This window comes from Lepidothrix coronata, unplaced genomic scaffold, assembly GCF_001604755.1.
Source record: "Lepidothrix coronata isolate B3197 unplaced genomic scaffold, Lepidothrix_coronata-1.0 Scaffold175, whole genome shotgun sequence".
Classification (NCBI taxonomy): domain Eukaryota; kingdom Metazoa; phylum Chordata; class Aves; order Passeriformes; family Pipridae; genus Lepidothrix; species Lepidothrix coronata.
This window is the reverse complement of record NW_016690355.1, coordinates 584,027-602,369: the sequence shown is the minus strand read 5'-3', so window position 1 is coordinate 602,369 and position 18,343 is coordinate 584,027. Positions and strand designations below refer to the sequence as shown.

General features: G+C 41.1%; 2 protein-coding genes across 3 annotated transcripts in view; one reads left to right on the top strand and one right to left on the bottom strand.

The window, feature by feature from the left end:
- NXPH2 (neurexophilin 2) overlaps window positions 1-2,769 on the top strand; it is a 36,131-nt gene extending 33,362 nt beyond the window's left edge. For both annotated transcript variants that reach the window (XM_017830203.1, XM_017830204.1), the window contains exon 2: window positions 1,863-2,769. In XM_017830203.1, coding sequence (XP_017685692.1) covers window positions 1,863-2,606 — 744 coding nt within the window. In that variant the 3' untranslated portion in view covers window positions 2,607-2,769. The remainder of the gene's footprint in view (window positions 1-1,862) is intronic.
- SPOPL (speckle type BTB/POZ protein like) overlaps window positions 1-18,343 on the bottom strand; it is a 63,181-nt gene that overhangs the window by 9,697 nt on the left and 35,141 nt on the right. The window lies entirely within an intron of this gene.

Sequence of the window (18,343 nt, the reverse complement as noted above, 5' to 3'; positions counted from 1 at the left end):
GAAGGTGTGGCTGCCCCATCCCTGGAAGTGTCCAAGGCCAGGTTGGATGGGGCTTGGAGCAACCTGGGATAGCACACTGTGTCCCTGCCCATGGCAGGGGTTGGAATGAGGTATATTTATGATCCCTTCTGGCCCAAACCATTCTGTGATTCTATGATTTAGCAACAGCAATTGCTGCCTTTCAACATTCCAGCTGTGAACGTTGCCGCTGTTCATCATTTAATCTTAATTACTGCATTAGGGGTGATCAGGAAGGACATGTGGTAAGTGGATTGGGGCTCTGGTTTGGAGTCTATTGCTGGAGAACAGGCCCCAGTGAAAATTAAAGGCTTTGGAGTTTCTGATCTTTTCCAGATAATGAAATGAAAAACTACAATTTATAGAAATAACAGTTGGATATTATAGAAATGGAACACTTCTAGGAACTAGAGGCGCAGAAGATCCCTTTGGGATCAGGAGCAGAGGGAAAAGCAAGCCCAGCATTGCAGTTTCCCTAGTGAGACAGGAAGCACAAAATCCCACCCCATGCAATTCAGTGTCTGTGCTCAATGCTTTGACTGCTTTAGGCAAACTTCCACCCCGTAATCTTGCTACTGGATACTGAAAACCCCATCCTGTGTGTTAGTTATAGTGGGATCCACCACCTGGATCCTGGCACTGCCAGATCGATGATGAAACAAGAGCAGCATTTTGCCAGGAGGAAGGGGCAGTAGCAGTTTAATGCCAGGGACATGAGCAGGACAACAGTGTCCTTTTTTCTTTCCATTTTAAGCATCTTTTTGTTCTGTTCATGCATTTTGTAAGAATAGTTGCAGATGAAAGAGTTTTTCTTCGTCCATTAGGATGATGGTGTAAGACAGTCTTGAAGAGAACAAACCCTAAAAACACATTCTCCAAAGCTTCCATTTCAACCTAAAAAGTTAGATGATCACTTCAAGCCCGTTGAAACACAGATCCTGCTTCTGACCTCTTAAACATATGCTCCAGTTCTGCATTTTCAACAGGACTTCTCTGCCAGAGTGAACAGGAAGAATATACTTGGGAAATGTGTCTCTACATTCAGTTGGGAATTTGTTGTTGCATGTTTAACTCTGAAATCTAAGGTCATTCTGTTGCTACCAGAAGGAATTTTTTGCTTTCTGATTGCAGACTTAGCTTGGCCTAGTCATGGTTCCCAAAACTGAGCTGTGCTGCATGGCTGGGATTGCTCTGCACCTCTGGAAGGCTGGGCCTTGCTAAACACAGGCAGATGAGCAGCTGAAATCAGCACACCAAAAATATGGTTATTTTTGTTGTGTCAAGCTGCGAGCACAAACACGCAGGCTAAGTTTAGAAAAAATGGAGAAGGCAACACCAGAAAAGACAAATGTACACTAAACAGTTCAGGACACAATTATTCCAGCAGAAAAGGATTTTAAGCCTGAAGCAGTTGGGAGATTAAGTGGGGAGAAAAACAAAGGGGAATGGAAAATCCCACTATTTTATTTCACTCCATCTTTTAGGAGATGGGCCACTTTTCTCTTCAGGTTTTCCACTTTCTTCAGGCATGTTTTCCTCTAACAAATCTGTGAGCAGAGGGTGTCTGTCTGCTCTTGCACATCACAGCCATCAACCTGTCCAGAGGTTTATTCGTTTTCCCCAGTGAATGGCTCCTGTTGAGATTTTTGTATCTTCTACAGGCTATTTTGAGTAAGATCCTTGAGCTTTCACAGGGCAGTAGAAATTACTCATTACAGTAAACCACCTGTGACTAGACTGATACAGACCCTACTGGTGTAAAAATAAATATTAATGGCTCCTTTTTTATCTCGACCATTTTATTTTCACACTTCACACAACTCCCTCTTTCTGTTCTGAAACAGGTATTCTGTGATGCCAGTCGGGTCGTACAAGCTGCGGACGTGCTGGACTGGGAAGACAAGGATGCTGCAGAGACACTGGTTGACAACGTGGTCCACTCCAGGATGATCAACCCCTTACGCCTGTTTGTTAAGCCATCTCCAGTACTGAAACACGGCCAGGTGTCCTACTCAGACAGCATAGAAAACTTTTGGGATTGGTTGTCCAACATCACGGAGGTTCAGGAATCTCTGGCACGAACTAAACGCAGACCTATAGTAAAAACTGGGAAATTCAAGAAAATGTTTGGATGGGGCGATTTCCACTCTAACATCAAAACTGTTAAGCTGAACCTCCTGATCACGGGGAAAATCGTCGATCATGGCAATGGGACCTTCAGTGTTTATTTCCGACATAACTCCACGGGTCTGGGGAATGTTTCTGTCAGCCTGGTGCCACCTTCCAAGGTGGTTGAGTTTGAACCATCTCCACAGTCAACGCTGGAGACCAAGGAATCCAAGTCCTTCAACTGCCGAATCGAGTACGAAAAAACAGACCGCGCTAAAAAAACTGCCTTGTGCAATTTCGACCCTTCAAAGATCTGCTACCAAGAGCAGACCCAAAGCCATGTCTCCTGGTTGTGTTCCAAACCCTTTAAGGTCATCTGCATTTACATCGCTTTCTACAGCGTCGATTACAAACTGGTGCAGAAGGTCTGCCCTGACTACAACTACCACAGCGAGACGCCGTACCTGTCCTCCGGCTGACACAGTGCAGTCAGCATCAGTCACAAAAATAAGCATTTCCACTAACCTTTTGGAGAAGAATATGTTTTTCCTATCAGGTTAAAAAAAAAAGTCTTTAAAAAACTGTAGCTGTGTTTGTGCCGTATCGTAACTAATCAAACTGTTTATGTAACAATCACTTTCATTTGAGACCGTTGCATTTTAGCTCTTGTCGTCATCCATAAGGGAACTGCCAGGCAGGTGCGTGACAAAAATCAAACAAAATTATGTCTGTAATGAACGTTGATCTTGAAAGTCACTGTTTTAAACTACTTCATGGCAGAGAGGTTGTCTTTTACTTAAACTGGACAGCACTTAGCGGGATCCTATTTCTCATTGGGAACTTTAGGTGACAATATAAAGAACAAATGATGAAGCAGGCTCACAGTTACTCATATAGAAACTCCAAATAAACGGCTTTACCACTGATTTCATAAAGAATGTTACAGAGAGGGTTCAAGTAGTCAAGTCCAAATACTAAGAGGAAGTGCTAAATCTAGGACAAAAAAAAAAGGAAAGGAATCTGCATTTTTATGAGTTGTAGTAGCTGTAGGTACTCATTGAAGTGAAGAGTGAGTAGTTCTTCCTTCAGCCTTCTTACCCATGGATATGCAGTGATGTAATTAGACATTGATGAGCTTTAGTTTTTTAGACCCCTCAGGTGTGCACATGTGGTGTACATTCCTTCCTTCTGTGCTCACCACTGGTTTTGATTCTTCTCAAACATTCACATACACACCAGTGCTAGTTTTACAGCAATAGAGAATATATAAAAAGCTTGGAAAAGGGTGATCTCTCTTTAAGTCAACCTGGTCTAGCGGAAGGTGTCCCTTGGTGGAACAACATAATCTTTAAGGTCCCTTCCAACCCAAACCATTCTGTGATTCTGTGAAGTCTGAGGACTGTAACAGGGGCTGGCTTCCAAGCAAAGGAAGCAATTATTTTGCTATCCAGCCCTTAGCATTATATGTTGCAGCAAGGAAAACACATCACAGCACAAGGATACCTGAACAACAAGCAGCTTTCTGCTTCATGACATCAATTGTCTTCCTTAGCAGTGCACTGCACAGCTTGAGTCAAAATACCAGCCATGACAAAGAGAGAGAGCAACAGAAATCTATGCATCTTCACCTCATAAAGCAGGTTTCAAACTATTAATATATTCAGCCAGGCTTTCCCCTAGTGCAGAACAGAATCCCTCCAGTGCAGTTAGAACAACGGCTGGTCCAGCTGTGGTTTTGCTTCAACAGGACAGGTGCTGTCCCACCACAGTCAACAGCAGTTGGCTCTGGCAATGCAGGTTCCAGCATCATCCCCTGCGCTTTCTCTGGGTATTGATCCTGCTGCTGCTGCCAATTTGCTCTCATGGCCCTTTGTGACAGTTTGATGTCACAGGTACTGTGGAAGAAGCTGGCTGAGGAAGTGCTTTTTATTGCCTCCAATCAGACCTGCACGAAGGGTTCAAGAAGTTTAAATAAAGCACTATTAAAGTACTCTGTTTGAGTGATGTGCACACAGACAAGTGACTATGGCAGCTTGGAAGGACTCACTCATGAGATTAATTCTGATTTCCTTGGTAGAGACTCACACAGAAAAATTACTCTGTTAAAAATATACGACTAACTGGCTGATTTGTTTTTCTCTTTAGGTGACAAATTTAAATGTGTGGTTTAGTTTGATCAATAATCTAAATGTTTTCCTTCATCTTATTTCATACAGAGTCTCTCCTGGTCTATAATGATGTTTTTTAGTTGGCCTATTCCTGTCAATTCCTACAAGTTGGTCTACTTTGTATTCTGTATAGCGTGTCCTGCTCCAGCTGTACATGAGCTTGGATTTATTGCTACGAGTTCAGTGGTTGGTGCTTTTGTAACTTAGCTGTAAGCCATGATTTTATTGCCATGTATTTTTACTCAGCACTGTAGGCAATTAAAAGAAAACCCTACATGCTATTTATTGTAGAGTATGTGGAAACCATGTATGTATATACACTTAAATATGTGTACATATACAGCACATATGTGTACATGTATTTGTATGTAAATAAAGAGAGTTTACTAAATCTGGCACTTGCTTCTGGCCTATTTTATTTTTTTTTTTTAAATTTTGCATATATAAAGACACAAAGGCACAGCAACACGTCACTGAACATTTTTCCCCAGCTGGAATTTGTTTTTCTAGGAGATATTTAAATATGTGCTATGGTGAACTGTGTGCAGGCCTGGGCAGAGTTCAACACTATTCAGGTGATATCTGAGAAATGAAGTGCATGTTTTGACGAAGACAATCATGAACTGTTTAATAATTGTGCAAGTGAAGGGGTTAGTTTAAATTAGACAACATTCCCAAGCAGGAACATGCTGGGAGACACAGCAGGCCACTGCTGATTCAGCCCTTGCTCAGTTTCACATGCAAACAGGAGCTGGATTCTCCTCCTCCACAGACGTCCTCTGGCTGCAGCACAGACACCTCCCAGGTTGAGGTTTCCAGGCCTCAGGAAAACAAAGGATGGGAGAAACTCACACTGCTCTCCTGCCTTGGCTCAAGGAGTCAGCCTGGCAGCCAGAGCAGGAGCAGAGGGAGGGAGCCTTGGTACCAAACTCCATCACACCCAAGAACTTCCCACCACACTTTTTCCAATTGCGATACTGTACAAATCAACTTCAAAGCAGTATTTTTCTTTGAGATCAGTTTTGAGAAAGTCACTGCAATAAAAAGCACTTAAAATCTTATTGTAGTCAAAATCTGATTACGAAGAAATTATTCACACCAAGCAAAGTAAGCAAAACACAACCCAACAATGACAGACTTGATTGGGTCAAATTTCACACTTCCCATATAAACAGAACTAACTTTGATTTCATTTCACACAGAACAGGCCAAATTTTTAAAAACATTTTTCTGTATAACAGGTGATTATTTCAGACAAGTTTCAAATCTCAGTGACTGTTCCTCTTATGGCTCTTATTCAAAGTATTTTAAATCAAAAACTTCAAAGATTAAATACCTTTTTTGGGAAGAGTTTCAAGTGGGCAATGACAACTTATGACAGCAGCAACTTAATCTAGAAGCTTTTAATATACATCCCATATTAAATACAAATCTCAACAGGATAGTTTTGCACACATTTATATCAATGCAAATATCATAGAATCATACAATATCTGAGGTGGAAGAGACTCACAGAGATCATCAGGTCCAACTCCTGACCCCGCACAAGACAATTCCAAAAATCCCACCATGTGCACAAGAACATTGTCCAAGTGCTCCTTGAAGTCTGGCAGGCTTGGTGCTGTGACCAGTTCCCTGGGGAGCCCATATTAAATCCATTAAATAAGTATTTAAACGTCTTGGTAAATACATATCCTACTCTTCTCACCATCCATGGATATTCATAAAAAAATCCCAATAAAAAGCTCATTCATGACACGCAGACAAGCATCAACTTTTTTATTTTGGCCAGCATTCTGTACAGAGCTGCAGGGACTGTGCACATCCATATTTTTTAAATCATTTCCCCTTGAACAGGGAAGTAACTTAGTCTGGTTTTCCTTTTCCCCTGAAGGATTTTGTCCTTTGTGCCTTTGAATCTTCCTGCAGGTCTCACCAGTGGTCAGATCCTGCCATGAATTCCTTGGCCTTGGTCACTGGATCCCTGGCACTGCGGGCTCTCTGCCCACATGGCACTCCCTGAGCCCTTACACGGGGTGCCCATGCTGTACCACAGAACCCAGCAAGGCAGCAAACAGCAGAGCTGAGAGTTGTGTGCTCTGAGCAACCTGGGGCTGGCACTTTTTAGGGAGAATTTACTGGGCAGTGCTGAACGAGCAAATCCCTGAATTATCCTGATGCAACTGGAAAAACTCTCACAGCAACTAGAAAAGGTGTTCCATGCAAATCAGCATCCAGTGCTGCTTTTCTTTTTAAATTGTAATTCAAGGACATTAGAATTTGCTATTTGTTTTATGCTCTGTTGACCAGCATAATCTGGATAATGTTTTATTTATAGTATAATAATGGTTTGTCATTAGCACTGTCTCTATTCAAATATGCACAGTGGAAAAGACAATAACAAGCTGCAACACACTAAGTAGCTCAATGAAACACACATCAATCAAGTAGATTTTTAGCTGTAGGGTGTCTCATTTGAAAAACTAGACTTTGCCATTCCCATCTCTCCCTCATGAACATCTCTTGCAAGCACCCGTCAGAAGCAGCATCCTTCTCTCAGAACTAGCAAATAAATTGGGTTTACAGAAGAGGAGTTGAATTGTCATGAAACATCCCACTTCGTGTCAAACCACACTTCCCTTGGTGGGTTGTTGAGCTCAGGGCTGCAAAACTTCAGATCTGCAGTCAGGAGTGACGGGAACTGAAGGCCTCCAGCTGTTGGTACTCTCAAGCAAGAACCCCAGCCATCCAGATTGAATTTTGAAGGGGGGGGGGGAAAACCAACAACAAAAAAACCCACAAAAAATGCTTTTTCTAAAGATGTAATTCGGTCTCCAACTCAGCACAAATCCAGCACCAGCTGCAGCCCAATTAAAAAGCCATCATGGTCATAGTAAAACAGTTTACTTCAGGAAGAAAAAATTCTACCTGCATAAACAGTGGTAGGACTCTAAAACAGACTCCAAAGGAAACATCAGCATCTTCCTATTCAACAGTAATGGAACAGCCAACCACGTCAAACAGTCTCTTACATTGCTCTCTGGTTTTGTCCTCAAGTCAAAACAGAGGAAAAAGAATTCCACTGCTTCAGGGACATTTTAATGTATTTTCTTCATTTTATGGAAAATCCACACACAGGAAAATCCAGACACAGGAAGCTGACTAATTCTGAGAGTTCAGAGGTGACAAGCATTCCTCTGTGCGAGTCAAAAGGCTCAGCCACCTTTCCTAGCTGGATACCAGGAAAGGAGCGATGTGGGAAGCACACAGGGAGACTGTGGTCTCTTTTAGCTTTTCAGCAGGCAGGACTCACGGCTCTCACCCAGAACTGGGCCATTGGAGCAGGGCACAAGGCACACAGGACACAGCCTGAGGACAGCAGTGGAGCACAACCAGGATGGAGGAGCAACTGTGCAACAGCTGCCCCTGGAACACCTTCCCAGACATCCCACTGCTCACCTTGCCTCTCTCACGTTAACTGTCCTTGGAAAACAAGATAGCTTTATTACCAGCCTGATCCCAGATCAGCACCTCACATTCAGTCATCATGCTGCTCATCTGCATTGCAGCCCCCTCGGATGCAAATCCCATTTCTTTATTCTACTGCCTCATTCCCAGACAGTGTGGCTCTTTCATCACTGGCAGTCAATTAAGCTTTGGCTACCTTATCTTAACAGCTCCATATAAGCTGGTGATCTTCCTGAAAGATGATACATGATAATTGGTTCCAAACTGGCAAGAAAGAGAAGTATGAGACTTGTAGGTTGTTTGAATTAGCCCTGAAGTTAAAAATGGCCAAAAAAACCCCCTCCACCTAAAGCTATCAGGGTGTTTGCTTTGAACTTCTAGTATTTTATCAGGTTTGTATCATCTGTTACAGTTGCTGTTACTTCCCAGGACACAAGACTTGGAATCTTTTGTTCTGGAGATCCTACAGACAGCAGCAATGCTGCCAGCTCCCAAATGCAGGCAAAGAGCTCTGCTGTGCTCACTAAGCACCCAGCCACCTCGAGGAGAGAGGGAAGGGCAGAGCCCAGCACAGGGCACAGTTCAGGTGCCCACACTCTGTGGGTGTCCCTGGCACATGTCAACAATTTATCAGAGCCCACAGCCCAGACAGTCCCAGGCAAGCTCAAACAAACTCTCACTTCTGAACTGCAGCATCACGGTATGTTTTTTGCATTGCTGTGATCCCTGCTTTCATCCCTGTGATACTCCCTTGTGAGGGTGGTGAGGCCCTGGCACAGGTTGCCCAGAGAAGCTGTGGCTGCCCCATCCCTGGAAGTGTTCAAGGTCAGGTTGGATAGGGCTTGGAACAACCTGTTTCAGTGGAAGGTGTCTCTGCCCATGGCAGGGGTTGGAACGAGATATCTTTAAGATCCCTTCTGGCCAAACCATTCTACAATTCTATGACTGAAGTAATAAACAACGCCATAAGAAAATCATCCCAATTATGATGTTTTTAGATGGGTGGACAGCAATTACACCACCTTCCATCCCCATTCCAAAAGGCCCTAATGAAATGCAGCTCACCCTGAGCTCTTCTAGAGCATGACAAAGGTATCTCTTAAAAAAAAAATCAGTTGAGGTTTCCAAAACATGCCAAGCTGATTTAACTTGAACATGAGCACGTGTGTTCTGGCTTAGCAGGAGAACTGCTCTGAGAGGAGACATCAGTCTATTCTAAACCAACAGTACTTAATCCTTAAAAGAAGAGGTGGTGGTGGAAAAGTGCATCTGAAGCAGGTGATGCTGAGCAGACGTGCACTGCTGTCCTGGGAGTACTGAATATTTAACACAGATTTCTGAGCAGGTAAACCAAAGGATTAAAAAATATTTCAAGTTGCCTTATTGCAGATGATAAGCAAGCCTATTTATTAGATAGCACTTAGAGCTACTTAATTCCAATCCACTTCTCATGTCAGATATATTTAACTGCGATGTTTCTGGCTTCAATCACTGAAGATTTGGATTAGCCAAAGTACTCTGGGAAAACAAGATGCCTGCTCACACCAGCTTCTTGGAGACGATGCCAGACAGGGAGATTGCTCTGTCCCAGAGGAAAAACCTCTCTTTTCCATCTTTTTCTCCTGGTTTTAAAGCAATTATATGATAAATACCAGGCCCACAGTGTTTGGTCACAGCCAAGCACAACCTGACTGCTCAAAAGCAAAAACAGCACCACAGATGAATGGTGTGCAAGGCAGCCCAGACTCACGAGGTCAGCCAAGCTCATCAGTGGGTCCAGACATTAAGGGATACTTATATTTGGCTAAAAGTGGAGAGGGAAATCTATTTTGATTCACTATCCCAGTTATCTTTTAAAACAAGCACAGCCCCTTATTTAAAATAAGAGTACTGAATTGTGTTGCCAAAAGCAGATTAATTGCAGCTTCCAGGAAAAAACTCTGAGCTTATTTCACACGGACTTTATTCCCACTTGAATTAAGTTCCTTATGTTACACCAGCTCATTTGAATTTTTTGAATTGGTTTTGCATAGTATCATTTACTGATGTACTATCTTTAATTACATAACACACATACACTCTCCAACTGCATTATTAATGAAAGTGTTTTTAATTAAATGGCTCTCAGCATAATATTCAGTCATTAATTTCACATGCTCAGGGTGTGGAGAGATTCTATTCTGATGGTCTGGGGAAACTCTGTACTTTAGATGAGGGATACTTGCGAAGTGATAGTTTTAGAGAGAAGTTGAAATCATTATGAGCACTGAATTACCCTCTCAGCAGCTGGTGCCGCAGTTCTGCTCCACTGGGTATTATCTGTTCTTCAGCTCAAGTGCTCCTTTTGCTCTGACACGCTTCACCACTGGTAATCTGAAAATGCCTCTCACTGGATTCACATATATTCCAGGGTGGATAATAGCAGAGTTATCTTTTAGGAACAATTTACACTTAGACAATGGCACTAAGGCTGCACCCTCCACAATAAAAAGCTCTGCACCCTCCTCCCCAATTATGGTCACACACCTGCCTCCACTCTTAACCTTTCAGTGCTGTTAGAAGTGACAAAGAGCATTCAACGCTCTTGGGACTGGGAGGATTTTTTGCCCATGCACCACATGGAGGCACAGCACACACTGGAACATTACACAGCCACTGCTGGGAGCATACTTAATGCTCACCTGCTGCAAAGGTTGCCAATTAAGGGCAAGAAGCAAAAGAAAAGTACCAAAAATTTTTTTCCCCTCCAAACTAGCACGAAGTTACCACTGCCTCATACAGAGGTGGCAGGCAGGCCTCTTCTCCAGTCCAGCTTGGGAAGGAAGGCCCATCCAAGCAGTCCTGTACAAGCTTTTCCCTTCCACAAAGTCTGCAGAAAGGATTAATTTTCACCTCAGTTTATTCTTTTTATTTACTGATGAAAAAGACATTCCTATTTAAAAAAAAAACGTTCTAGGACAGCATTTTCCAGGAATACTTTGGAAGTCTTGGAATTAATTCTTCTGTTTTTCTAGCAGAGCATAAAAGGGCCTTGAGAGGAACAAGACTGCACAGAATAGTACCTGTTTGACCTCTGAATTTTGTGGTAAGTTTGTCCATCCTCCCCAAAGGCAACTACATATAAAACTGTATTTGTATTTGTTCCTGGGACTTGTCATCTAATTAGTCTCCAGTCTAAATAGTCCTGGACTTTTGTTTTTGAGTAACAAAGTCCTTGCCAAAAAAAGTCCTCTAACTTCTCCGGCTTAAAAGCCTTTTTCTCAGTGCTAATGCATGTGAGGAAGGGAGCAGCTCTTGCCCATCCCATTCTCCTGAAAGCAAACCATCCTGGATTACATCTCCCTTACCAGACCCCTCTGCTTCAGCTCAATCTCCTGCTGGCAGGCTCACCCCTTGGACTCCTCTCTCTGCTATGCTGCCCTACAGCTCTGTCCTCTCTGAGCTCAAGGCTGGCCCTTCCAGCTCCTTCAAAAGAAAAAGGGGTGAACACAAAAAACTTTATTTAATAAAGACCTACTCCATCAAAGAGATACTATACAGTGCATTTACAATGAATTTTTGAGAAGAGAAATAACTAATATTTTTATACGACAAGACTAATAATAATACATGCCCACGTTCCCAGCACTTCATGTCTACATAGAACATTGCACCATAATGAAGATAATTGAGAGTATGACTTCCATCAATATTTAATTAGCATTTGGTGCTAACTCATTATTTCAGTACAATTAATTTGACATCTTGCTGTACAGCCTGCACAGATTTCCTTCTAGAGGACTGTTTTATTGGTGGGACATAAGTAACATAAGACATGTGCACCTTCCCCGGGGCTTCTAGGAGACTATGAAATATGGAGAATATGACTGACATTTTAATCTACTGCAAAAGGATACAAAAGGATATTAAAGCTCAAAATATGCAAGTGCATTTGCCTGATGTATTTTTGTAATAAGGGAAGTATTCTACCAAACTAACATTTTCAGAAAACAAACTGTACCATCATCACAACGGCCTTTGCCTTTTCCTCCCTGAATCGTCTAGTTTGTGTACCCAGGAACAATTCAGTAATCCAAAATTTCCCACATATTAAATGAAGGGTTCCATTGGATCCCGAGTGTGCTGCAAGTGGGGATTTTCTGAGCCACCTTGAGTCAACACGGAGTAGTTTCCAGAAGCAGAAAGCAGTTAACACCAAATCCAGCATTTTCCAAAGACAAAGGACTACCTTCATAGTAAATACACAACAGTACTTTAAAAACATTCAGAATTGTCATTTATTGGAATTTTCACCAGTTTTAGGTACCCCAAAAGTTGGCCCCATCCCAAAATTTGAGATTGCTCAAATCATTACTTTCCTACACTTGAGGCATTTGAATGAACTGTTCAACAACGCTTTAGTGAGAGTTACACATTATGTACAGGTATTAACAGTTGTAATTGGGAAGTTTTAGGAGCTGCTTTAAGAGCTGCTTTCCTTCTCTTGGCACATACTCACATTTTTTATTAAACAAAGTCTTCTCAGTCTGATTGAATTTTGGAATTTTCTTCACCTCTCGATTTTCAAACATGTACTACTTGAAATTTTTAAGGAAAAATGGTTCTTTAAAAATTATTTTCAAGTGAAGGTGAATCTAATGAACAGATTCTACAACTTTGTTAATTTTGGAAACTAAAAGGACAATAATATTCATGCCTAGCATGGTAATTAGCAATATATTTAGGAAGAAATTCCTTACTGTGAGATTGGTGAATTCCTGGCACAGGTTGCTGAGAGAAGTTGTGGCTGCCCCATCCCTGGAAGTGTTCAAGGTCAGGTTGGACAGGGCTTGGAGTAATCTGGTCCAGTGGAAGGTGTTCCTGTCCATGGCCAGGGGGGTGCAATGAGATGACCTTTGAAGTGCCTTCCAACCCAAGCCAGCCTATGATATTTAAAGAACAACAAGTAATTGCTCTTTAATATTGAAAAGTGTTTCTCAGCTGGCTTGGCAAATACCATTTTTGAAATGCAGGCTCTTCCATGTGTTCTTGTTCAAATCCCTTTACTGGGATGCAGAAGGACAAACATCATGTCAACACACAGTTCTGGGCAAGGAGCAAAGAAAGATCATGTTTTCTCTGAATTCTTCCTGCATAACTTCCCAAGGGTAGTTCCAGTAGCTCTGCCATACACCTACTCAGGAACAGGCTCCTGAGCATGGCACTCACTGCAGAGCCAGAATCTATTTCTTACTGTCATTTCTCTTCACCTACTTCCAGCAGCTGTTACCTGGGAGAGGGGGAGAAAAATTCTGCAAGGTGCAAATGGGAAAGAAGAATACTTCGCCTGCCACATGAAAGGGGCACTGAGTCCTTTCAGCTCAAGCTCACTGGAAATAAAAGCACTCATGACCCTCTGCTTATCAATTATTTGATGAATCCTCTGTTTTGAATATTTGACAAAGACAAAAAAGGAAAAAAAAAAATCACAACTATCAAACTGCAATTGCCCCGTTCTTCTTTTGGCTGCTCCACTGCTCATTCCTCCTGCCCTACTGGAGAGCACTGCTGTAGGCAACACAACTGCCCTCCTTCATTTCACCCCCAACTTCACTATTTAAGCCAAACTTGCTGAAGCAACAGCTTTTGACCACCCCATACAGGGATATCAGCTGTTTAGCAGGTGAGCAGTGGTGCCTCAGCTCCACCCAGCCAGCCACACCCTTTGCCTTCCTCCAAGGCAGTTCCACTGGGGGAACTGGCATTTCCCTTACAGATGCTTAAACCCTGTGTATCTGCAGGCATAGAAGCCAGTTCTGACAAAGTTTAGCCTTATAAGAAGGAAGTAAAGATCACAAAACTATGCCAGCAGCATTGATGGTTCTGTGATAAGAATCTCTACATACAGGTAAATAAAGTTTATTTTTATTAAAGATGCTGTCCTTGTGGCACTGAACATTGATGAGCCAGCCCTGGGCTTTGTGCTCATCTTTAAAGCACATAAAAAGCCCCATTCATGCCAGGAGAAGCTTCTTTCCATCTTTGTAATTCATGCTAAAACACTAACAAGGATTATTGTTAAGGACGGTCTCAACACCACCTTCCTCTACATATTTTTATCCAGAGGAATCAGGAACAAATGTTTAGTTTGCTCTCAGCAAACAAGTAACGAGGGAAGATTATGGACTTGCTGATAGCACTGACTCAAAGTAAATACAGCAACTGTTCATAGTATGACTACCACCAAGAGTGTAGATGTGATTATTTATTTACACAAAATGTGCCCAAATTCTAGATGCTCTTGGACTTATACTACATGGGGATTTTTTAATAGTCAGCTGTTGAGGATACTCCAAAATCGTCCTTTAACATCCCTTTTCTTAACATTGAGTCACAAAATACCTACGCTTTTTACCTCTATGTTTTTAACTGCCCAGAATATCACCTTATTGGAAAACTGCAGCCTCCTAAGTGTGCACCTTTGTTACCATCTCAGCACCTCTTGGACACCCATACTATTTTCTGGGAGGATAATTCTTCCAGAAAGCCAGTTTCTATATTCTGCTTAGGTACTTTGATTAAAATTTGTACAGAATATTCAGAGGTGGATATAACCAGGGCATGCTGCCCCAGCAAACACCGCATATTTAACTAAATGAGTGGCAAGAAAACTAGAATGAACTATTTATTGATTAAAAAAGTAGTTGAAACTGCAAGCACTCCATGTCTTTGATAAAGTGTGTCTAAAGAAGAAGCCTTTGTAGAGCCACCTGAAGAAATGTTATTTCAGACATACAGAGCCTGCCACTCTTGCAGACTTCCAACCATGAGTTATCCTAACAAGCATCTGAAATGCATGTCCTGTGGGCAGGAGAGCTGCAGAGTCACAGCTGCCCCAGAACAGGCCCAAAGGCATTTTTCTGCATTAGTAGCTTTACAGCATCTCCCTCACACAAAATCTGTTTCAGCTAATTGTCCTGTCAAATATGAAGTTCCATTTCTTCAAGTTGAATCTTTATGTCCTGCCAATGAAACAAAGTTTTACCCTACTGTGCCCTTTTTCTGCTACTGAAAAAATACTTTCGTTTGATCTCAGTTCTTTCCTCTGGATGAGCATTTGTATCAGAAGGCAAAAGACTAATTAAGCAGAAGCCAAAATTGCTGGGGTTTTTTTGTTTGTTTGTTTTTTTCTAAGAGTCAAACATTAGATACCTGCAGAGCAGCATGGAAAGCTTGAGTTCCTATGCAGACAAAAAAACAATGGCTTTCAAAACTTCATGCTGCTCTACTGATTTCAAACACAAAATTCAGATCATGGATAAATCCATACATGTGTGCATGTCAGGAGTAGAACAAAACTGAATGACAATATAAAGGAGGCATACAGAAACTCTAAAAATAAAATAAAATAAACAAACCAAAACCAACTGCTGAAGAACAGATGCCCTCTGTTGCAGATGTAGATGTTTTCAGATGCAGACTCAAGGATGAGTTAAGCTCCTGACAATAACTTTGCATCCCTACATTCCCTACCTATCCACTAAAGAGAACCTGGGAAAACATCTTTACAGGGAAGATTGGAGACCTCGGTTATGCCCAAATTATTTATGTGGAAAGAGTATAATAACGTCCCTAATGCATCCATCATATTCTCCCTGTTCAATTGGAAGTAAAAAACCGAAAATCTGGAAAACCCCAACACCCCAAAGAAATAACAGACAAACGTGCCTCACCCACATACACAAATCTGTATTTTTTAGTAACACTGGAGATTGAATATGCAAATTAAAAGAATGTATTAATTATCATTAATCATTCTTTCACAAAGACTAGAACTAATTGGAGAAATAATTTGAGAAAATTGAAGTACATGACAGAAAGCATTAAGATTCATTAAGTTTCAATTCTCTGGTCTGTCAGCTTGTCAAAAGTAGATGCATGCTATTCTAGCATTACTGGTAAAATACTGCACATTTTCCTAATTTAGTACACAATTTAACCCCTTTTACAGTTTGTTCTGAGATTAACTACATCTGTCACCATACATTTTTGTTAAAAGGCACTGTCACAAGGAAATTCACATCTCCATTTCTTTAAATCAGGACAACTGAACTTGATGACATTTAATTGCTAGGTATTTTGTATTTATTTATATTATTTGAGTGGTGCCAGCACACATTCCAAAAAACCACCACAGCAGATAAACAACAAGGCATTTCGAGAATCCAAAAAGACACCCACACTTCTCCATACCTGTGTCTCCAATTCACCTTGACCAAAAAAGCCAATAAATACACACAAAAAAATATTTTATGTTCCTCTGTTGATTGCCCTGCAATAACCCTCCCCAGGGAAGTTGTGTTGGTACAGACTCTCTTGATCCAGCATAGTAAACCCCAGTCCTGCTCTAAGGGAGAAATGAAGGCTTGGTAGCGTAAGAACTCCCTCATGTGTGTGTCTGACAGGAACAGCCCATCTGCGAGATGTGACAGGGAGAAGACGCACAATCTAACAGACTTTTTTTTCTCCATTCAAAAACATATGGTGTGGGCTTCACAGAGAACACAACACCACAGCTCTTCATCTGGGGATGGCACAACTACCCGAGCAAGATTTAGTCTTTGCTGACCACAGAAGGTAAACATTTCAGTTGAACACTTCAGTAGCGAGGAGGTGGTTTGTTTTAAAATTTCAAGACTCGATAAACACAGCTGGGTTAGAAAATTGTGTACATAATACATGAAATTAATTTCAAAGCTTACAGAAAGTCACCAACTTGAAAATGGAATATTTAAAATAGTTTACGTGGCAATTCCTGTTAAAATGGGTCAGCCTGCAGTTAAAGCTTCTATGCTTTAAGATGTCACACTATTAGAATCTTTTTTGCATATTCTTCAAAATTTACCTTTTGTAACTGAAATGGCTCAGTCAACTATGCAGTGAGAAACGTGGGAAGTCAAAAACTGTAACTGCTTAAAATGCAGCACCAGCCGCCTCCATCCTGATCAGCAGCTCGGAGTCTGACATGGTGCAATTTATTTTCTACATGACTATCACTGCCAACGCATGAAACATGCATAAGTTTGGCAAAGCAGAGATTTCCACTCATTATATACAAACCCTTGATTGAAATACAGTACCTGCACAAAAATATTGTTATGCTCCAAACCCTGCTAAAGAATGCAAGACAAAAATGTCGGTGTCAGGCAACGTTTTCAAAGAAGTCCAATCTGCTCCCTGCTTGACAGGACGATAATCACCACTAGCTCTAAGGCTCCTTCAAAACACTTTAACTGAGAACTCAAAACACTCTTGGTTGTTTCTCTATAAGAAGGCCAAGGCCAAGCAAAGTCTGCAAAGTTATTTTTCCCTCATGAGTCTTGAGTCACAAGCTCATTTCTGTTATTTATACTTGACTCATGAGAAACCCAATTTTGCACTTGAGCATCAACTTCACATACTGTTTAAAATATAACTTATTTGACACCCTCTGGAATGCCATTCCAAAGCACTCAGGAATTCTCACAGCTGAGAATATCTCACAGTTGATATTTTTTGCAGTGTTTGTAATGGAAAAAGCAAGTTCTTTGCATCATACATCAGAAATGCTTCATTCCACTCCTGTACTTGTATTTTTTCCAGCTTTCTCTGAGAGTACAAAGAAGGAATCTTCAAAATTGACAACAAAACCCATGTTCCTCTAGTGGAAAATTACCAAGAAGTTTGTAGAAAGACAAACTGTTCAAAACTACTCTAATTTTCAATGGCAATTAACAGCAATTCCTGTTACCACACTATCACAACGTTAAGTGCAAAGTTATTTGTGTATAATGGAAGCAGTTTGTTAATCTAATTTACTTAATAAACATGGCAAGTTAAAGTTGTAATGGAACAGGTAATACTCTGACTTAAATAGTAACAGAAGTTATCTTAAAACATAGAAAACCATTAATGCTGTGAGGTTTGGAGAAGCGGCACAAAGACACTTTAATCAACATTTCTCACCTGTGACTGCTCAGGCTGCACTCTGAAATAACTTCTCATGGCAGTAACAGGGACTGGTTAAGCTGGCACTACTCTGTAGGACATCAAACTGTCCCTTCAGTGTATGGCAGGACAGGCAATTCTGTATGGCAAGAGAGGGTTTTTAATCTAACAGCATATATTACCAACTTGTTATTTGAGTTTTCCCTTTTTAACGAAAGAGAAGGACATACACTGGACTGGACTGACACTGTAAAACACAACAGAAGCATTCATCTCAAAGGAGAAAAGCTTTCTTTAAGTGCCTAGTTTCCTCACAAAACACTATTAGAATTCAGTTTACAAAGAAAATAGGTGCTTTTTTTTTAATCAATGCTCACTGAATCCATTTTGCTGAATAACAAAACCTTTGTACGATGACAAGATAAACACCTTGGAGGAAAAATTACTTCAGAAAGACTAAGGATAAAAATACAGCCTTCTAAAAAAAGAAATAATGAAGTTTAATATTTTTTTACCTAAAAGATGAAGCTCATTTCAAAAAGCTGGACTTGCACAAATAATTCATATCACCACTCACAGTGGTAACAGTCCTGTTTCCCTTGCAGGTTACTGGA